Below are 22,794 nucleotides of genomic sequence, written 5' to 3' on the forward strand. Positions count from 1 at the left end.
AGCCCTATACTGTTTAATACCAAGGGTTGGCAAGACTAGCACAATGAGAAGTTCAGCCAGATACCAGTTTTCATTTCTAGAACTGGGTATGAATTGGAACCTCTTTTGGTGGAGAGAAGGAAAATAAAACAAAAAGGAGCAGAACTAGGCTTCCCCCCCTTAATTTTTATTGTATTTAGTTGAAATAAGTATCTGTGAATGCCTTTGAGACTTTGAAGAAACCTTTCTGTAGAGGTTTCCTTTTCTATTTAGGGTTTGTAGCTGCAGCATGCTTAGGTCAGAAATTTTGTTAATGCCTTATGCATATGTTTTTGTAATTCTTCGTCAGTATGTACAATTTCAACATAAAACTAAAACTTGCCTCTTTAATTACTTTCTTATTCTCCTCTCTAGCTAGATTTCTTGTGGGTTGTGTTTTTTTTTTGTCACAAGCCTTGTGTAGTATCTTGTGACTGTGGCCATAGAGGAGTGCCACAAATGCTTCTTAGAAACTTAACTTGGTCTTTCCTGAAATAACAACACTAATGATTCTAAATTCAGCCACAGTTGTCTGTTGAAAGAAGTTAATGACTTCAAATAGGGGGATCATTAACAATGGTAGTTCTTAAGAAGTCATTAGAAAGCAAGGCATGCAGATAAACAGGACTTCAGCTATTCTTTCTTAATCTGAAATATTAATGTGTGCCATATAGTTATGGATTCTGTGCTTGCAGTGAGTTCCCTAGAAGATGGCAATAAAATAATCTTGTTTGTTGCAGTAGTCTTTCATCGGGACAGCTTGGCAGACTGCAGAGAATGCTGCTACTTTGTGGAGCTGCAGAGCGAGCTTTCTTTGCCTTGTTTTCCTCCTTTCCCCATGTTCCTCTACCAACAGACTAACACATCCATTGGACTCACAGAAATGTTGGGACCCATTTCTTCTTAAGTAATAGGAAAAAGTCTTGGTGTCCCGTCTTTCATCCGGAAGCATTTTCTAAGTGGGCATTTCCATGCTTATTCTCAGAATTGACTGAGAGATGGTTGATGTTATCAGGATCTTTGGTTTTGCTTCAGAAGGAGCAGCTTTCTGTGGCAGTACTTAAAAAGTTTGCAGTCTGAAATACAGCAGAAGCTTCTCGTCTCAGCATGCTTTTACTGCAGAAACTGTTGCTTTTTCTTCAGTAATGCAAAAAACCTGCCCTTTAGGATAGCACTGAATTGAGTATATGTTAGAGAATTTATCTGCGGTACAGCGTTTACATACAGGCCTAAGAGACCGTGTGAACCTTGTCCTACAAAGCATTCAGGAAGACTTCTGTCCAACAGCTTTTTTATACACACCAGTAGTGGTTTAATGCAAATGAGTTGTTAAGCAATGTGACTTGCCTCGTGGGAGCAAAAAGCAGGTTTGTCTAGTTTGGGCTTCCTCTTACTGAAATAATGTAATTTTCTCCAGTAAGGGATGAGTACTGATTGCCCACACCGGTTGATCTTCAAAACGTGCCTGGTACACTTATGCAGATTCATCAGACAATGTTTTGTGATCACATAACCCTTACTAGAGGTTTTAAACACATTTTAGAAGAGCTGAACAGCACCATCCTGTTGCAAAGTTTGTTAAAACAGAGATAAAAGTCCTTTGTGTGGTTAATCACCAGCAGTTATTTTCAAGGCTGCCCAGCCCATGTACAAAACTTTGAAGCATACTCTTATGTTGCTATTTGCCATGATTGAGCTAAATCAGTCTGGAATGATTAGTGAGTTGTTCTGCCAGAGCCTGATGGTCGAGGCACCATCCCTGCGTTTCCTCAAGGAAAGAACCTCTGTGGAGTCTTGGAGGTTTTCCCTAAAATAGTGTTGTCACTTCATGTTAAAAAAAAAAAAAAGTGTGTCCTAGTTAATGGCCTAGATCTTTTTCTGAGACAAAACTCTGCTGTGCTCCCTGGAAATGATAATGTATAAAATGCTTCAGATAAAGAGGTTGGAATGTGTCAGATGCAATTTTGTATTTTGTCTGGGAAACAGCTTTTAAGGTTATGGTTTCTAGCTTCTTGAGTGTAATGATGGCTTTGGTTTGCTGTTTCTTGGTGAGGATGCCAATGGCTTCAATTGGCTGCTTCTTAATAGCTAATCTCAGTTCAGGATGTACTTACCTTGTCAATGACAACCTCAAGAGAGCCTTGTGTTCATGGTAAGCAGCTGCTTTTTTATGCTACCCTCCTGTTTTCTGTCTATCAGGCTTTTCCCTGCCTGGTTATTCCAAGCTTGAATGATCATAATTTCCTTCTGGAGACAACCAACTTGGAGATTTTCCGCTGTTGGACTGAAGTGACCAAGCTGATTTGTCTCTGTTATAAATAAAACTAGACTTTAATGGCATTTTGATATGTCATTGTCAGGATTTCAATGTAAGCGGACAGCTGGAAAGTCATTTCATCAAGTTCCTGAATCTATGGTGTGCTAGAAACATGACAAAGATCATATGCTCAAATCTTTTTTCTTTGTTATCCAAAGGAAGCAAGCAAGCAAATGCAGGAGCTCCATTTGGGTAACCAGTTTGACAACTTAACAGTACCTCAAGACTGCTGTCAAGGGAAAGCCATAGTTTGAGGTGGCTCTTGTGATCTAGGAGGAACTCTTGACAAATGGTCTTGCTTTCTCCCTTGAAGGGAAAAGACTAAACAAGTCCTGACTGCTCTAAAATCGAGCAGGAAGCGCAATAGTTCTGCAAGTGCCAAGAGACAAGCAGTGTAGTTGCGCATGGCTTCTTAAGATAGTAAGGAAGCAAAATTGTTTAACTTAGGCTATGTCCTTTCTTTCATCTCCCTCCCCAAAAGCTGGGAATCTGTAAATATTCTGAGATGCATGCTAGCAGTCCTCATGGAGATGAGGACCAACTGTGTTTCTGACGTGTTGATTTGGTAACGAAAATATACTGCATAACAAATAATGCAACTGCATGTTGAATCTAAGTTCCCTCTTCTTGATGAAGTGTGGAGCCTTGACGTTGTGATCTGTTGGCAATTTAAAGCCTATGTAGTCTTTTAGAAGAACATTGCAACCTGTTCTCATGTCCAAGTAAAAAGATTGATTGGATTCTCTTAATACTCTCATTTAATACACTGCTTTGCCTCATTAGTAGTAAATTTGTTGAAAGAACATAAATGCATTTTGGTGGTAGCTTATTTCCTAAGATTTTTGCTCCTTGCATAAATTTGACAGTCTTCAGTTCTGTCTGCATTGTTTAGTGAAGACAAATACTAGGTGTTAACAGCATCTTGGTATTGTTCTTGTGGAGGAGGCATGCTTTTAAAATAGCGTCAAGCTCTCTGGGCTGTTTTTTTCCCCCTCTGACTAAAGTGATACCAAACACTTGAACTCGTGTGTCTTCTGTGAAGTCAACCAGTTTGCAAGCAGGAAAGCGTGGTATGTGTATCCTAATGATGTTTTTGAACAAGGCGCATTCAATAAAAACGTTCCTGAAGTTCTTCCAGTTACCTGTTTAACAGTGGGCCTTTAGTCTTTATCCAAATATTTAAGAAAATTTGTAAGGAAGTTTTGTTATATTTTTGGACTTCCTTACTTGTTGCTCTTACGTGTCATTTGATGGAGTTTAGATGGTGAGTTCTTTAGGCTTTGAAAAAGAACAGCAAGTTTCTTTCTGTTACGAGTTCTTAAACTGTTTTTTTTTCTCTCGTAGGATGGCCATGTGGAAGTGGCAAGATTACTTCTTGATAGCGGAGCTCAGGTGAACATGCCTGCTGACTCTTTCGAGTCTCCGTTAACTTTGGCAGCCTGTGGTGGGCATGTTGAACTGGCAGCTTTGCTGATTGAACGTGGAGCTAACTTGGAAGAGGTGAATGATGAAGGATACACACCGCTGATGGAAGCAGCTAGAGAAGGCCATGAAGAGATGGTGGCGCTACTACTTGGTCAAGGTAACTATTGCAGTGCCTTCTGTTGACTACAATTCAGTAGGCATGTGTCTCGTTTTTTTTTAAATATATTACAATTATATCGGTTCCTTTTTGAACAACTTCTGAACAACCTGTCACCCTCTTTTTGAGCAGTTCTTTAGCAAAGTACTCTTCGTTATACTTTTATTTGGTAAGTGGTCATTCTGAACTGTTCTTCAGAGCAGCTTTGCATTTTTCAGACAGGTATTGTATACCGAAGGGCTAACGTGGGTCACTTGCACTCTCCATGATATCCTTGGCGTATCTTGAGAATGTTTTATTACTGAAAAGCTGTGAAGAAGCGCTTTTGAGTTCTCAGAGGGGTTTCCCGAGTAGTGAAAGGAAACTGAGATTTGATGTGTCATGATTTTAGAAGGATACTTCTGCACCTGTAGAAATGAGATATAAACAGATACCTTGTGTAACAATAAATAGCTTAATATGCTGATAGTGCTTTCAAAAATCAGCGTTTTCTGATATATGTGTCTATTTTCTTGAAGGAGCAAATATCAATGCTCAAACAGAGGAGACACAGGAAACTGCTCTAACTCTGGCTTGCTGTGGAGGTTTTTTGGAGGTTGCCGATTTTCTTATTAAAGCAGGAGCTGACATAGAACTTGGTTGTTCAACACCTTTGATGGAGGCTGCTCAGGAGGGTCATTTGGAGCTGGTTAAATATTTATTAGCTGCAGGTATGGAGTAATTTTGTTAGTCCTTTTGTAGAGACTTAATGTAACCTTAAAAAATGTGTCCCCAAATTGGTTACACTTTGATTAGCAGCTTATTGAAGTTGGTTGCAAAGGTTTGTGGAATTGTAAATAACGTACTAGTTGGACCCTAATTTAGCTTTTGTAGACTTGAGTTGATCTAAGTTTTCTGGGAACTTAATTTCTAGGTTTTGAGTGCTGTTTTTTTTCCCTAGAGTATTGTTAAGTTATTAAATAATGTTGTGGATGTTGTACTGAAAGGAGAAAGTTGTTTGCTATCTGATCTTATAAAAGATTATTAAGATACTTGCATATTTTCTGTAATAAACTCCATAAAGCTTACATGCTCATTAATACTGCTTCAGGGGCTAATGTGCATGCAACAACAGCAACAGGTGACACAGCACTGACATATGCGTGCGAAAATGGCCATACTGATGTAGCAGATGTCTTACTTCAGGCAGGTGCAGATCTGGTAAGTAATTATTTTCTTCAGAAATTATAAGTAGGAAATACCGTAATTAATGTGTGTTTTGTTTCATGTTCACTGCTGAAAACTTGCTCTTGAGTGTTAATTGTTTTAATTGGATTTGTACTGTTTTTTGACCTTTTTACTTTCAACTAAGTAAGAACTGATGATGGCTTTCTAACAGATACGAGACTGTTTTGTTGCCTAGAAGTGTGTAGGTCATATCAAAAACTTTGGCAGTTAATTTTTAAAGCATTTCTAAACCCTTCAAGGTTGCTTGTACAGGAAAATAGGGAATTCTGTTTTTCTGTCATGTGCAGTGCTGAAATGTACTAAGCTTGGAATTGTTGAGCTGATCATGGTTTAAGACTTGCATTTGCAAACTTGTTACTTAAGCAGCAGTTGACAGTTCTGATGTGATCTATTTGGTGTACCATAGTGGAATTAAGATAATGAAGGTCAGTTGATTTTTATACCAGGCTTGTACACCAGTAGGTTACCAAAAAGTGCAGTTAAGCGTGACAGAATTCTTTTTTTAATCTATAATCACCGGCATGTGCTTTGAACGCTTCTTATCCAGGCATCTTAGACCTGTACAAAGGTAGGTAGATGTTCTCATTTGTCTGCAAAATATACTTAAATGCTGTGCTGTTTGAAATTTGATTTTTATAGACTGTCAAACACTCAAAAAGGAATCTTCCACAGCTGATGTTTTCCAATTCAAAAAGCAAACAGTAGGATTATGTCCTTTTAGATGTGCTACTTGTGATTCCTGAATTCTAAGTCTTTATTTATCTGTTCTAGGAGCATGAATCAGAAGGTGGAAGAACTCCGCTCATGAAAGCTGCAAGGGCAGGTCACGTTTGCACTGTTCAGTTTTTGATTAGCAAAGGTAAGTTTGTGTAAAGGCTTTTGGTTTTGGCTGTTAGAGATGCTCTGAGTTAGGGACATACATCAGTAGTAGTTGAACTTGGATTTGGTTGAAATATTTTAAAGTAGTTCAGTGATTCTTAAACTAGAATCATAACGATCACCTCTGGTTTCAGGTGGGATTAGTGAAAACTTCAACAACTTTTAAAAACAGATATATTCCACTCTCTAATTCCTAATAAAAGCAATAACGATTGTAGCATTTACTGGGTGTCGCCATGTTCATGGTACAGCTCTTGAGCACTATCTTGTTCAGAAGTTCAGTTTCAAGCACCTGTTTGTTTCAGCATCTTGATTGTAACTTGTTCCATGTTGTCAGAACTATCAGCTGCAGCCTTATGTCACTGGGTGTGTAGTGTGGATACAGAGCTCAGAACTGTTTTTTTTCCTTTTTTCCTTTCTTACAAGCCGAATGATTTTTCTCTTAGCTTCCTTGTGTGGAGCAGGACTAGCCTGAAGTTTCCAGTATGATGTAGTTTTTTCTCTGTAAAGGAAAAAAGCAGAGCTGCAACTGGTAATTGGCTTGGTGGCAGCCAGCTAAGATCCATGTGTTGAATCATTTCTAGAGAAAGATACCACTCTCTAAAAAACTGCTAGCAAACTTAAAAGGAATAGGTTTGCCTACTGTGTGGAGTTTGGTATGAGCTAACATAACAGTTTGAACAATGGGCTTGGAGTGTTAGTGCAGGTAGTGTTTCTGTTCTTCTTGGAGGCACGTATGCTAAGGGTCAAATTCTACCTGACAAGACTGAGACGTTGAATTTGGTGACTGTGACAGGTTAAATGGGCTTCTGATGAGAGTTTGACTTGAATATTATATATCAGTTGCAAGACTGCAGCCAAAGACAGTATTTTCGTGCTTAAGAAGGTGGCAAACTTGGTATCCCTTCTCTCTTTTGGTAGAGGAGAACCAATTGAAATCTCTTCTCTTTTTTTTTAAAATAATCTTTTCCCTCTGTTTTTGAAGGAGCAAATGTGAATAGGACCACTGCTAACAACGATCATACAGTATTGTCACTGGCCTGTGCTGGAGGTCATTTGGCAGTTGTGGAGTTACTGCTAGCTCATGGTGCTGATCCTACACACAGATTGAAGGTTTGTAACTCAGCTACCTTCTTTTCCTCTGAAGTAGTCTTCCATTCATCTTATAGCTGAAGATACGCAGGAGAATTTACTTCTGTATTCTCTGTAACTGACCCAACATGTCATGATATCAGTAAGATCAAAGAGCAGGTATTTCAGTGAAAACCACAAGCAGGCATTACGTTCAGTAACATGTTTATAGGAGTTGGTGTTTGGAGGAGCACAGACCTGTTAATTAGCATGAATTTGAAGACTGAGCTCCAGTTATAGTTGAGGAAAAAGAAGGAAAAAAAATACTATTTTTTAAGTTTACTTGTGGACTTGCCGCAGGTGGAATATTAAGGAAGTCTGAATATATACTGTTGTATCTCTCAAAACATTTCAGCATTATTGTGTTTTCATTATGATCTTTTCTAATAGTGTGATCTTTGCCTTTTTAGGATGGATCAACTATGTTAATAGAGGCAGCAAAGGGTGGTCATACCAGTGTGGTTTGTTACCTTCTAGACTACCCCAACAACTTGCTTTCTGCTCCTCCACCTGATGCTACTCAGCTCACCCCACCATCCCATGATTTAAATAGGGTAAGATTTAAGGGCTGACGGTCTGTTTTGTGGGGCTTTGTTTGTGTTTGTTGCAGTTTGTTCAAAGTTGAAAGAAAAGTCAATCATGTCATTTCATCTACTACTGAACTGCAGGTCAATTTTGAAAATCTGAGCTGTTGTGAAAATGAAGATCCTCTGAGCATCGCTGTGTAGTCCTTTATTTTTCCTGTTCCATAAAGATTATTGAAAAAGTGTTAAGTAAAAAGCCCGTAACTGAAGTCTGCTTTAATGAGGCTGTTCTTCAGAGTTACATTTGTGGCCCGCTGTGGCTTTCATTTCCTTTTCCAGAGTATAGCACTTTAAAGTACAGAGATGAGTCGTCTTTGGCAAGTTATTTCCTAGGTGAAGAATGCCAAGCATATGGAAGTCAGGCGATCTCAAATGGTTAACTGTTAAACTCAGCATATTAAAATGTATGAAATGTTATTAGTTACCATGAAAGTCTGCTTTTCTAACAGGTTTTGTTTACCTTCTATTGAACTATCACTAGATTAGAGTATGAGGAAAATAATCTATTAGTATCCAACATTTTAGGCTCCTCGTGTACCAGTGCAGGCGCTGCCCATGGTCGTCCCACCCCAGGAGCCTGACAAACCCCCTGCTAATGTCGCCACAACCCTTCCCATCAGAAATAAAGGTCAGTCTTAGTTCTGGAGCTTATTTTCTAAATATCCGTTAGAAGACTTAGGGTTGCGCTTACAGCAGAGTAGTGCCTATGAAGAGTGTTAATGGATTCAGTCAAGGAAACTGTAAATTTCTTTTTAAAGGATTGGTTATCTATCAAATATGAAGTATCAGTCATCTAACCCTGTAATCACAAAGCGTCAAGAAATCTGCCTAAGTAAAAACATATATATATATATATATGCATATATATATATTAGTTCGACATACTGGGCTAATGCAGAATGTCACCCAGAAACCTACATAAATTTGCTAGTGGAATTTGCAGCAACTGTTAAGTTCCATATGGTAGTTCATTGGGTAACCCGTGTTTTCTTAGGATAGTAGTCTTGGAGTGGGTTTGACTAATTTGATTGAAGGCGGAATTTCTTGTGCTACAAAACATTTAGTCTGATGTGGCTTAGCTCCTCCTAGGACTAAATTTGCATCTATTTTGATATCACTATTTTGATAACTTTACTCTTTCTGTACTTTAGAAGTCTCTTCCAAAACATTTTTTTATCAAGGATCAGCAATAGTGCAAATACAGGCGTGCATGTCATAAAATTAATACTGTGTGTACACTTGTATTGTTCTGGAAATACAGCAAGGATTACTGGAAGAAACTGGGCACCGCCACTGGCTCAAATCCTGGGTTTTGATTTGTCTTTCACCCTTCAAAATTAAGATTGTTCCTTCTCCAACTGGTATGGCAGACCATGTCAGCTGTTTTACTGTGGACTTCTTCATAAAAGATGTATTGGATTAGTCCATCGCTCATTCTTACAGGAAGGCTGAATTATTTGCCTTGCCTGGGCAGAGCTGAGTTTTGACACATCCAAAGTCACGTCTGCTATGGATAAAATGTAGTGGCTAAACATACCCTGTTAGATCATGTTAAATATAACTGACTATCCTGGGTTCTAGCACTGTTTGTCAACTGAGCAAAGCTGGATACCTGTAGTGAAAGGATTCAGTGTTCCTAGAAAGTGTAGTACTTCCTAAAACGTACTAAGCTACTCGCAAAACTGGTGGCCTAAGCAAAGTCACGTGTCCCTTGAGATGTTTTTGCATCGCTTTTGCTGTGCTTCAGGGCTGTAACGATACACTTATGCCTTAACATGATGCCAGTCGCAAAAGATCAAGTGAAGAGACAGCATATCCTACCCTTTTGTTTCCATTTATCTTGTAGCACCACTTGATAACAGCGGCTCTTGAGACAATCGCTTCATTTGGCGAAAGTATAACAATTGTTGGAGTAAATATTTCAACGTAGCCTAGGGGTTATTTGGAATGTATGCGCAATAATCTATACTGTTAATTTGCAATCTGACTGCTGTGTTAAAATTGATAGTGAAAGATACCGTTTCCTTTGAGGGCTTTACAGTACACTGACCTTCTGTGGGTGCTGTGTCTTGGTGCATTTAGCATCCCAACAGTAGCTCTATAATGAGGATGCCATTCATATGCACTTCCATTGGTTCTGAGGGGGTTTCTTTTTCACACAGCTGCTTCTAAACAAAAGTCCAGCAGTCATTTGCCAGCAAACAACCAGGATGTACAGGGTTACATCACCAATCAGTCTCCAGAGAGCATTGTAGAAGAGGCTCAGGGCAAGTTGACAGAGCTGGAGCAGAGGATAAAAGAAGCCATAGAGAAGAATGCTCAGCTGCAGTCCTTGGAATTGGCACATGCTGACCAGCTCACCAAAGAGAAGATTGAGGAGCTGAACAAAACGAGAGAGGAACAGATCCAGAAGAAACAAAAGATTTTGGAGGAACTGCAGAAAGTGGAACGAGAGTTACAGCTGAAAACTCAGCAGCAGCTAAAAAAGCAATATCTAGAAGTAAAAGCGCAAAGAATTCAGCTCCAGCAGCAGCAGCAGCAACAGTCTTGCCAGCACCTGGGACTACTGACTCCTGTTGGGGTAGGAGAACAACTCTCAGAGGGAGACTATGCACGATTACAACAAGTGGACCCCATCTTGCTTAAAGATGATCCTCAGCAAGCTGCTGCGCAGACGGGTTTTGCACCAATTCAGCCTCTGGCGATGCCACAAGCTTTGCCTCTGGCAGCAGGTTCCTTACCTCCAGGGTCCATCGCAAATCTTACAGAACTGCAAGGTGTAATAGTTGGACAGCCAGTGTTGGGCCAAGCACAACTAGCAGGGCTGGGGCAAGGAATACTGACAGAAACACAGCAAGGGTTAATGGTAGCCAGCCCTGCTCAGACGCTCAATGACACGCTGGATGACATCATGGCAGGTGGGTTTATATTGTTATGAGCAGGTATAATATTTGCTTAACCAGTTGAGGGTATGTCAACTTCTTTGTGTGTGTGTGTGTTTGTGTATTCCCGCTAGCTCTGCAGCAGTACCTCTAGCCTACTGATATCCCTGTGTTGAGGTTTTCAGAGAATTAGTTTTAACTTTTCGATTTGCAGGGTTGCCTTTCCTTTTGTTGTGCTAACAGGTGCCTGTTTGTCAGGTTGGTATGTCAGAAATAGCATTTCTACCTCTGTTCTGGTTTGGGGGGTGGGGTATACTAGAAATAAAAAGTTTTTCAGCCTGTCTGTAGCTCAGGAATAACATCACGATGGTGCTGTTTGTTAGTACTTTTGGCTAGTTGACAAGAGAGCTGACTTTGAAGCGCTCAGAACAGGCTTTGAGCCTACATTAAGCCTACAACTTGTAGCAAACCTGTAGGCTTGTCTTTTGAATGAGAGCTGCTCTAGTTGGCCTTGAATAGTGAACCATTAGGAAACTTTTACTTCTGTTCAGAAGAAAAGGCGGTAATTCCATTAACTTTTTTCAGTATATTCATAGAAATTGTTGGTCTGTCAATGAAAAAATCTAGCCTCACCAAGTTTTTTTAGTTGCTCTGGAGATTTCTTTGCCCATGTTACATCAGAGCTTTAAGGCCTTAAAAAGTAGCAACTAAAAATAATGAAACAGGCCTTAAATACCATGGGAAGTATGAGCTGCTAGCATTGCTTTCCTTTACACATGCTTTAGTTGCATGTAATCCCCTGTTAATGTAATGGCTGGAATACTTATTCTGAGTACTCATTTGAATACAAGTTAATTGTTCAGGAATGTTGGGAAAAATCATGTTACTTGATTGAAATTTGTTAGGGTGCTCTTTGTGAAACTGATGAATGTTTATTTTTAAAAATGCTCTCTGTCTTAACAAATCTCCTTTATAAGGAGACAGTGTAAGACTAATGCAACATGTTAAGATGTGAGCTGGCGAAAAAGCAAGTCTCCAAAAATATTTTAGCCCAAAGGTGCAGAGGTGTGGAGCATCTCTTGCATGTACTGCAGGAATTAGGAGAGTACAGTAATGGTGCACAGTGAATAGAGGGTTTGGTAACTATGAAATACCAGGTGGTGATTGTTTGAAATTGGAACAAGGCTTCTAAAACTGTGTGATGAAAATTAGGCTCCTAATGAGTACTCTGATGTTTGAGCAAAGCCTCCTTAAAGATCACTGAAACATACGGGAGACACAGAGATTCTATTTAGAAAATCTGGTGTTAGTTTAAGCCTAGACACAAGAGTTGGAAGCTGTCAGTGGATACAAATACAACAGGAGACATGAGACGGTAGATAAAACTACTTGCATCGTGATAGTGTGCACTGATGCTGAAGGTCTCTCATGTGGATCTGCTGGGATATGTGCCAAAATCAGATACTCAATTCAAGAGAGAAAATGTGGTTTGTGGGTAGCTATGAGGTATGCGTGCAATGCACTTTAAATACGACTTAAACTTTCAGTTAGAAGACACTTGCTATGTATTTAACTGCATGTAACATATTGAGGATCTGGGATTTTAGGTCGGCTGGCCCATATCCAAGTGTTTGTGCATCTTTTTTGTGAAAGTCAGATACTTCCAATGAACATTTGAGTGAATGTTTTTGTACTACTTAGTCTCAGTTCTTAGTACATGAGCACACGTATGCAATTGGAAATGAGATCTAAACTGTGCTTTGGAAGGCCTTTGTGGGAAGTCTGTTACAGGCTGTATAAATGAAATTCCATCTCTATTTTTCTGCCAAGTGGTAATTTTCAAGAGAGCAGACATAGACCTGACTATACAGCTCTGATGCCAAGTTGATTGCACGCTTCAGAACTTAGTGTGGAATGGAAGTGGGCTCAGTGTAACACAATGATTAAGCACAGCAGCTAAATACTTCAGCAGTAGTTTTCTGTACTGCTTTAATGGGAACCCTCTAGATTATCCCTCATGGATACAAACCTCCTGTTCCTGAGGCAGTAACGGACACGTGAGGGTAGTTCCATCACAGATCTATGGCTTGCAGCACTAAGTGAGTTTCACCAGTTACAAAAACAATGCTACACCTTGACTGAGTAAACTTTATATAATATTCATCTCTGTGTTTTTATTGCAAGTTGAATTTTCCCATGTTAAGAACTTCTTAGAACAAGGTCATGTGTGCAAATGCTTTTATTAGTTAGGGGCTAGGGTAAGGTACCAATGTTCCTGGTCAAGTGCTGTTGCTAGATCAACTCCGGGATGTTAAAGTATATTTCCTTGTTACTATAGAAGCTAATTGGTGTTACCAGAGCTCTACAAAAGTTGTCCGGAGACACAATGGGAAAAAGTACTGACTTGAGGGTTTTGAGGTGGTTGTGGCTTTTTTTGGTTTGTTTTGTTCTTTTTAAAGTAATAGGGAAAATTGAAAAAGTAGTAAATAATCTTGCAGTTGCAGTATAGGGTTCCTTTCTGATCCTGCTGGAATCAATGACAAGTAGAGGGCTTGCTCTTCAGCTTCAGATGCTGGACAAGGTGTTTGCTTGCTGAGAAGCTGAATTAGAAGTGTTTTTTTGGCGGTGGGAAAGAGTTTATAAAACTCTTAACTCAAAGTACTGCATATGTTAAATGATGTGTGATTTAAACCATCTTTTGTTTTTAATACTAACCCTATGTTGAAGTAGATCACTATTTACGAAGGAGTAAGTCTAGTAACAGCCTCACAAAGTATTTCAGGAATCTTGAAGTGCTTGATAGTTTAATTCCTGGAAGCTACCTTGTGAGCTGAGTCAGTGATAGTTTTAACTAGCTTAATTAATACATGAGAAGAGAATACACATTGACTGTTAGGTCTTACTGGGAACTCAACACTGGAAAAAATTGAGAGAGCCAGCATCACAGCAAAATAATGAAATTGAATCCCATCTGCAATGCATGCAGGAGATCTGGAAAACTATAAGGATGGAAGCTTTCATGCTCTGGTGTGATTATGATCAGTTGTTGGCAATGGTTATGCTGTTCTTATAAATGGATGGTAGATGCATTTAGACCGTTGTCCTAGGAGTGTTAAGAGACTTGTGTCTATTGCTAGGCAGCTGGTTTTGTACGGGATTGAGCCTGTGGTAGTCTGCCTTTTAAGACTGGATCTTGACATGAAAGAATACCTAGGAAGGGCTAGACTCTAACAAAAAATCATTGAATTAAAGAACACAGCTGCGGTGTGGTTTTGGGCTTCATCTGCAGAGATGTTTGTGTGTAGAAGCAATGCTGTGTTTGTATTAGAATTCAGAACATTACTTGGGTCCTTGTAATTCAAGGCATGTTATGCATCTGAAGTGTTTGGTATTGATTTGTAAGCATGCTGGCAGGAACATAGCTTTTAATAACTTGAGGTACTAAAAAAGCAATCGCAGTAAAAGATAGTGGGAGTAGATGAGAAGAAACTGAGGCTGTTGAGTTTCTTTAAAGCAAGTTGGAAGAAGCTGCGTTATCTAGTATTTTTTGTAACTTTATTTTATCAGTCCCTCATCTTGCCTTGTTGCAATGTAGTGTGAAACAGCACTTTTATATGCTTACTGTTGAAGTTGTAAAGGAGATAAAGAATAAGCACATGAGAAGAGTGCTGTGCCCGCAATCAGACAACACTAGTATCAATCTTGATGGTTGATGAAAATAATAAGGATTATAAAGGGGCTTAGTTTCTGTAAGATATTGCACTTAGTGAAAATTTGAAGTATTCAAGGAAGGAACAAACTTGATCACCACAAAAAAAAAAATCTTCCGTTTTAAAATGTCGGGCTTATTTTTAAAGGCATGCGTTTTACTTTAGGGCATGTAGATCAGTGAGGGGAGTAAAAAAAACAACCCGTTGTCTCAGCTGTTAAGTATCTTGTTTGTTTTGAGTGTTTTTGATTTTTTTGTTAACTTGACTGTTGTCTTTCCTCCACTTCTTTACATGCTGCATGTGTAAGCCAAATATTTCTGAATGGTGGGGCTGCTGAGCTTGTGGGAGAAGGCAGCAGCTGCGATGTCCTTTTTTTATTTGAGCTAAGGAAAAGTTGAGATGTCCAGAGAGAAACCAGGGTGAAAAGCAACAATGCTACTAATGGCAATAAGTACATAACTGATAGCCCAGTATCTTAACAAATGCCAAGACTTCAGTTAGGGTAGTCAAGTGGTGCTTGGGGTGATATAAGCTGACAATTAAAATTCTCAGAGTTTTACCTTGTATCATCATGTTATTAAGATTGGTAGTTGGTCCTGTACCAAAGCAAGTGTATACTAAAATGCTTGAATTGTGAACTAGCTTTGAAGACATCAGTATCCCAGCCATACAGTTATGAGGGTCTAATGTTGGAAGTGCAGAATTTGTTAAATATTGCAACTGGTCTACTAAAGCAGATGGAGGCGCAGAAGGGAAGTATGAAGCTTTAGCTGTCAATGTGTTTAGATTTACTTCAAGATAAAGCTAGTTGGTCTATTTCACTGTTCAAGACTGGTGTAAAAACCTTTTCGTTTATTGAAAATATCTAATATTTCTGTTTGGACACAGTCAAGGTTCTAGTTACTGCACTTGGCATGTTGATTAGAAGTAAGAACTCTGCATAGGTGATGTTTAAAGAAAAATAATCCAAGTTGTTAGCCATAAAAAATAATACTTCAGTGAAATGTACTTCAGGGATATGAACTGTTTATATATCTGTGAGTTATTTCTGAAGCACACTTGAGATATATTTAATGTGAGAACTGTAAGCCACCATGCATGTTGATGGTCTTTTCTGCTAGCATTCATAAAAACATTTGCACATGGATTGTACAATAAAAGTTTTCTTCCCTGGCGAGCAAGGTGTTGGCTTTTAAACACCTCTTTCCCCCTGCCCTCTCCTTCCAGTGCAATGCCATTGGTATAAGAGGCTTTACCTGAATTGATTTGCCCGACTAGCTTGATTTTTTTTCTTAATTTTTTAAAAATGCTGATAGTGTTAGTAGTGGCTCCTGTAATGCAGTGCGTAATGCAGTGCATACTCCCCAGCTCCTATTGGGGTTCCAGCAGTAATCCTCAGCAGCTGTAGAAATCCCTTGTGCTACTGTAGCAGGTTTCCCATTTTTCTTGGGTTCATTTTAACATCTTTTTCTGGTCCCTCGGGACCAGATCTGAGAGTCAAGAACTGTTTTTTTCATTCCATTACTGTTTAAGCTGATAGCGCTTTCTCCTAGATCTTGGAGAAAGGCAAACTTGTTCTTTTTTTTCCTCCACAATTATTCATTATGGCCGTGTGTAAATATGGGAACAAAAGTTCAAACATTCCTATTTTCTATGAAAGAAATGGGCTGTTGTGTTATTAATGAGGTTATATCTCTTTACAACAAGCATCAGAAAATAGATGAGTTTAAAGTAGACTCTCTGCTGAATAATATTAGATGAGACTTGAATTAGCTCTGTACAATACAGAGTTCCAGTACGCCACAGTTTTTGACCTTACGTCAGTCAACTTTGGTTCAGCATCTGCATTTTTCTTTTAATCCATACCTAGTTTGATTTTTTTTCTTGTAAGATGAGAACATACTTCAAAAGGTGTTTAGATATGAACATCAACGGAGGTTGGGTCTTGTTTTAGTCTTAAATATAAGGTTAAGCGTATTTTTTATGCCATGAGTAGGAGTTTCTTTGTTTCCTTTCAATGGCATTTGTTAGCTTTTTTGCTGGGATTTGTTATAGGAAGTCCAGAAATCAAATTAGTAATGGATTCAAAACACAGCTGCCTTGTAGAGAAGGGAGTTGGCACGATAGGCATGTTATGGTAAAATTTTTGTGACATCTGTTGAAAATGTTATCCCTTCTAACTAAATTTTAGAGCAAGTAACCATGGGTGGTAATCTGGGACACGGCTGATTACTAAACCTATTTGAAAAATAAATGTGACCCCAAAAGTTGGGGATAATGTAAAGGGGCGTTATTTCAGTATTCTGTAAGGTTATTCAGTGTTGTGTATTCAATGAGCGTGGACAATGTGTAAACCATATTTCTTTCATTTGCAGTTAAAGGTCCTTTTGTGAGCTTAACAGGAGAATAGTATAGCACTTCACTTTCTCCTTTTGCTGATCATACCAGATAAAGACTTGTAAAAATATGGGAGAAAAATCATGAAGAAAAAACACTGAATTCCTTTAAGGAAAACTGGATTATTTTTTTCCCCCAAAGGCTGTTTTAGTATCAAGTTACCTCACTACTTGTAACCGTTATATGTATGAAATGAATTTCAGGGAAGTGTGGCGGTTGGTGCTATTTTGTGTCATGTCGATATACTGTCATAAACTGTAAAATGGTATTACCTTTTGCTTGTCCTAACCTCTTTGACCAAAGTCTCTGCAAAATGGCTGTTAAGAAGCTTCTATTTAACTAGTTTCAACAAGGTCTGCCATGTGAGCATCCTGGTGCTAGCTCTGCTGCTTTTTTGTGATGTTTGGGGAAGGTGGTGGGAGTGGGGGAGGTAGTTGGACTTCTACATGGGAATCCTTAAGCTGTTTTAAGGAAAAAAAATGCATAGATAACCATTGATTTGACTTGTTTCGCAGTTCAGCTTTTAAAGGTATGTAACTCCTGGTCCAAATAATGAATGACTTGTAGGAAAGATTTTATATATATATATATATATATATATATATATATAAGTATATGTGTGTATATATATATACACATATAAGTATATCTATTCTGTAGTGGGCATCTAGAAAACATGACAATCTAATACTTACATATATCTTTGGTGACCTAATATAGATAAACTTTTTTGTAATTGATAAATTCAAAGATTTGAGGGATCAAAGATTGTGATAAATGTGTGGAAAATATGTATTTGTGAATAATAAAGTATTTGGGGATTTAGGTCGGTGGGAGTTTGGTCCCACTGGTTGCTTATTGTCATGTTAAAAATGCGAGGTAAAATTTTTGCCTTTACTAAGTGTAATTATTCTGTTTAACAGCAGTGAGTGGAAGAGCATCTGCAATGTCAAACACTCCTACCCACAGCATTGCAACTTCTGTCTCCCAGCCTCAGACGCCAACTCCAAGTCCTATCATTTCTCCTTCAGCCATGCTACCAATCTACCCTGCTATAGATATTGATGCCCAGGTAAGCCTTCCATTGGCACTGCAGCACAGATGTGTAGCTGTTTTGCCTCTGTGTCCTGAGTAATTCATATACAGTAAACAGCTCTGTTGTATAATGAATTGGATTCTAGGGACTTGATGAGCTGCTTTTGGAAAGCCGGCACAACTCTCTGGAGAGTTGCAACCCACTTTCCTCAGTGCTCTAGCTGAACAAAAGGCAAAGTCATTGAATAATCAAACACTTTGTATTTCTTTTTCTTCTAAATACTTTTGGGGCATGATTTCTGAAGACAAAAACAAGATTTACAACTTGTACACCGCTTTTCCCAGTTGCGCTTCAAGTTGGTGGCCAGTGACCACTAAACTTGACAGAAGCATGAAAGTATTGAAAGAAACAATCATTTTAGTACTTGTTTTAGCAAGAGGAAATAAGAGTTCTCCTTCCTACTTATAGAGAAGACATATTTATTGAAGATAACTTTAAAAGCTGCTTCTTTATATTGAATTGCAGCTAGCTGGCCATCAAAAAAAGCGCATGTTACCTTGCATGTGTATTTATATGGTTCTAGACTGTACGTAACATGGTTAAGATGTTACGGCTGAGATACAGGCAGGGTGAATAAGAGGGAGGGTGGATTGTTGTGGATTGCAACAAGAGATTATTGTGGTTTAGCGAGAGAAGTCTCTGGGAAACCAGTTCTAGCTAGTTCAGCCACTCATGGCAATGGGCTTGGTTTCTGCAGGAGATTGCTTCTCCTGCCGTAACCTGATGTGCCTCCTTGGTAGACAACAATGCATATCAGTACTGGGCTTGGTTTTGAACTATCCTGGGTCATAGTAGAGTTAGGCAAAACTAAAACTATACTCTCACTGATGAAATCTGGTTTTGAGCAATCTCAGTTCTTGTCAGGTATTCTTAAATCTACCAACAGAGTTGTCTTGAGTAGTGGAATCCTGTTATGGAATTGAACACAAAAGTAAACTGAGGTACTTGATCAGTAGATGGGTCTTAAGCTTACAAAAAGTTTTTGTTGTAGATACAGTCGTACTTTGGCTAATTAGGCCTTATAACAGAGTTTGTACCTTAAAAGGAATTATTTATCTTGTATACGATGTCTGTTTCTTCTAGACTGAGAGTAATCATGACACCGCATTGACACTTGCTTGTGCCGGTGGCCATGAGGAACTAGTACAAACACTGCTAGAGAGAGGAGCCAATATTGAACACAGGGACAAGAAAGGTAGGTATTTTGCTATGGCAGTACAGACCAATTCTAGTCTTCCAGTGTACCACAGTAAATAAATAGACAATAAATGTAGTGTTTATGTGAAGCTTTTAGGCTTGCTTTCTTGGTGGTTTAACGTATGTCACTTAACCTGAAGTTACAAATGCATGTTCTTCAAACATACTTTTTCATTCTAGGATTTACTCCACTTATTTTGGCTGCCACAGCAGGCCATGTGGGTGTTGTTGAAATTTTACTTGATAATGGAGCTGATATTGAAGCCCAGTCGGAGAGAACCAAGGACACTCCCTTGTCTTTGGCTTGTTCAGGAGGGAGACAAGAGGTGACGTAAAACTTAAGTCTTCAAAAGCAGGTTGTAGATGATGTTTTGTGCCAGTATACCCAAGTATTTTCCAGCATATCTGTAGTAACTTAATTCGCCATGCTGTTTCAGGATGGTGTTTTTTAAAAAAGATGCAAAGAGCTTAACATTTTTCAAGTTGTGTATTGCAACGTGTGATAAATTTCTTTTTCTGTTTTAATAGGCTGGACCAGAGCTCTGCAACAGACCTTATAACCAGGGGCTAGTTATAGGGTTTTTACTAGCTTAATTAGATGTGAATAGGAAAGTAAATGGGATAAATGTTCCTGTTGAGAAGCTGGAGCTAGGCATGAATGGGCTCCATATAGGAGCCAAAGGAATGTGTTGATTCTGCACAGGACATAGGATATCAGAGTACTGTAGATCTCTACAGTTAAAAATAATAACAATACCAAACCATTTTTCAAATGATTGATCAGAAGTAAATGTAAGGGAAGTCTTTCTAATATTATCAGAAATACTGTGTTCTGTGACTGCAGAAGAAAATCAGAACACAAATGATCAGAAACAAATAACGTTTTTTTTTTTTTTTTTTTTTTTTTTTACAAATTTCAAGCGTTTGTTTCTGTTAATGCTTCTATTTGGGTTGCAAAGGCCCCAAGGGAAGCTATAGAACCTGGTGCAGAATACTGTGGTTTTGCTAGATGATTACTTCCTTAGACAAAATGTTACTAAAAGTTGCTAGCTCTTCAGGCTTTTTATTGCCATTCAGATGATGTCAGATATCTGATTTCAAGTCAATTTTGTAATGAAAAAACTTTTGGCTTCAGCTCTGTGGGACCAATCAAAACACGTTTTATGCTTGCAAGATGAAAGTGGAACAAGTGATACATTATTGGATTGGGGATAACACAGAGGGTTTTCACCTCAGTGTTCATTTTTACTGGCTGGTGAGGGGTCTAGAGAACAAGTCTTACGAGGAGCGGCTGAGGGAGCTGGGATTGTTCAGCCTGGAGAAGAGGAGGCTCAGGGGCGACCTTATTGCTCTCTACAGTTACCTTAAAGGGGGCTGTAGCGAGGTGGGGGTTGGTCTATTCTCCCACGTGCCTGGTGACAGCACGAGGGGGAATGGGCAAAAGCTGTGCCAGGGGAGGTTTAGGTTGGATATTAGGAAGAACTTCTTTACTGAAAGGGTTGTTAGGCATTGGAATAGGCTGCCCAGGGAAGTGGTGGAGTCACCATCCCTGGAGGTCTTTGAGACGTTTAGATGTAGAGCTTAGTGATATGGTTTAGTGGATGGCTTGTTGGTGTTAGGTCAGAGGTTGGACTAGGTGATCTTGGAGGTCTCTTCCAACCTAGATGATTCTGTGAAAATTGCTTCCTCTCTGGGAGATGTCAACAGTATATTTAGGTTTTGAAAAGCCCTGGATAGATTTGTCAGATTTGCAAGTTTGAGAGAAAACAAGATGTTATTTTTCAAAACACTGCAGGTGGTGGAGTTGCTGCTAGCTCGAGGGGCAAACAAAGAGCACAGAAATGTTTCGGATTACACACCTTTAAGCCTTGCTGCTTCTGGTGGCTATGTGAACATTATCAAGATTCTGCTAAATGCTGGGGCAGAAATCAATTCCAGGCAAGTTTCCTTTTCACTGCTTCTTCATGGTCTTTACACGTTCCAAAAGGTTTTCTTGATAATTAAGTAGAACAAATTATTGTTTATTACATGAAAGCAAGCAATGTATTATCTTACCTGTATTAGGCTTCAGGTAGAAAGGAAGGGTTTTGATTGTGATTTTTCTAATGCTTGCTTAACTTCCATCTCCCTCTGTATTTTGATAACTTCTGTCCTATATCATATTATATCAGTTGTCCTTGATTCAAGATAGAAATATTTCTTCTTGATCTGGTTTGACTTCCCAGTTTGAAATTACTTCTGGGTTAAATAAGAGAAGGTTTTTGTTCCTGATGCCCAGTTTAAGGAAAGATTGTCTATGTGTGTTTGCATGTATGTAATGCTTCTTGCATCCATTGAATGGGAGAAAGTAGCTCAGCCATGCACTGTACAAGTCAAAACGTTAAAGCAAAAGTTAAGCTCCTGATAAGAGAGACCTTGGAATTTAGAGCAATTAAAATGCAACATACCTGTTACCTTTTAAATGGAAGTATTCGTCCAAAGCTGCTATCAAGAACCTTTTGTTATTTCAGTAGTAGTTGCTTAGTAGACTTTCACTCTTGGTTAAGTACTCTGTTTTCACTCTTTCTGTTCAAGTCATTTCAGATATGTGATTGATTAAAGCTTTTTTTCTCCCCTTTCAGAACTGGTAGCAAATTGGGCATTTCTCCCTTAATGTTGGCAGCCATGAATGGGCACACTGCTGCTGTGAAGTTATTACTGGACATGGGCTCTGATATAAATGCCCAGATAGAGACCAATAGAAATACGGCACTGACTCTAGCTTGTTTCCAAGGGAGAACTGAAGTGGTTAGCCTGCTACTTGATAGAAAAGCTAATGTGGAACATAGAGCTAAGGTAAGAAGCAAATACACCTTCAGAAAGATATGCTTGAAAGTCTTGACGTCACTGTGGTCATCTGATGACTCCCTTGTCTTTTATGCATGCCCCTTGGAAGTGAACAGAACTGGCCAAGTCCACATCAGCCATAGCTCAATTCAGTATTTCTGACACTGACAAAAAGACAATGTCACAATAATGGCTGTATTTGAAGACCTACTATTTCTATGCATATACAGCTCATTGAAAGAGAAGCAGTTCTTCTGAAGTCTTATTTCATCTTCAGGTGCTTACAAGCCTAAGACAAGTAATCCATTAACCTGAAAAAAACATAAGAATTTAATTCAAAAAGTCAAGATTCTTGATCTAGGTGGTTATGCTCATGGTCTAATCTGTCTAGCTGCTTCTATCCACAGCGGTAACAGAATTGAAATGGAAATTTGTGTTTCTGTGAGTCTGTCCGTTGATCCCAGCTCTTGAAACTGCAGGGAAGACTGTTTAGTAGAAAAATTACTAGAATACTGAAAACTAAATTAAAAGGAGAGGAAGAAAAGAAAAAACCCACACAGACCTGCCATAGATGTGGCATCCTGTTCTCCTTTTCCCCTGTTTGTAGTTATTGCCAAGGAGAAGCTCAGAGGGAGCTGTTCAGTGCTTGCTGATGGTAGGTATCCTCCTTGCTAAAGTTAATGTGCCCTTGACCTGGCCAGGCATTTTCTGGATGTTGCTACATAGGATCTCTTAATGAAGGTAGAAAATGGGGTTTGCATCATGTGTACAACGTCACGTGTGGTACTTCGCTGATCCTTAGCTGTATAAGGTTGGTTGTGTTGGTTCTGAGATAATGTGACAGCAGCGGGTTTTGAGTGTCTGTCAACACTGCAGCAGCGGAAGGGCACTGTGCACTGTGTCTTTCCTCCCAAGTGCTGCTTGGTGAAAGCTCTTCTCGGTGCAGCT

General features: G+C 39.0%; 1 protein-coding gene across 8 annotated transcripts in view; it reads left to right on the forward strand.

The window, feature by feature from the left end:
- ANKRD17 (ankyrin repeat domain 17) overlaps positions 1-22,794 on the forward strand; it is an 86,977-nt gene that overhangs the window by 45,995 nt on the left and 18,188 nt on the right. For 3 of the 8 annotated variants that reach the window (XM_080591570.1, XM_080591568.1, XM_080591571.1), the window contains exons 8-20: positions 3,680-3,917; positions 4,436-4,627; positions 5,008-5,117; positions 5,916-6,003; positions 7,009-7,136; positions 7,565-7,708; positions 8,264-8,366; positions 9,901-10,656; positions 17,651-17,799; positions 18,907-19,018; positions 19,201-19,346; positions 20,816-20,958; positions 21,642-21,855. In XM_080591570.1, coding sequence (XP_080447696.1) covers positions 3,680-3,917; positions 4,436-4,627; positions 5,008-5,117; positions 5,916-6,003; positions 7,009-7,136; positions 7,565-7,708; positions 8,264-8,366; positions 9,901-10,656; positions 17,651-17,799; positions 18,907-19,018; positions 19,201-19,346; positions 20,816-20,958; positions 21,642-21,855 — 2,523 coding nt within the window. The remainder of the gene's footprint in view (positions 1-3,679; positions 3,918-4,435; positions 4,628-5,007; positions 5,118-5,915; positions 6,004-7,008; positions 7,137-7,564; positions 7,709-8,263; positions 8,367-9,900; positions 10,657-17,650; positions 17,800-18,906; positions 19,019-19,200; positions 19,347-20,815; positions 20,959-21,641; positions 21,856-22,794) is intronic. The other 5 variants (XM_080591572.1, XM_080591574.1, XM_080591573.1 and 2 more) reach the window with 3 other exon arrangements.

This window comes from Anser brachyrhynchus (assembly GCF_964034855.1).
Source record: "Anser brachyrhynchus genome assembly, chromosome: 4".
NCBI lineage: Eukaryota > Metazoa > Chordata > Aves > Anseriformes > Anatidae > Anser > Anser brachyrhynchus.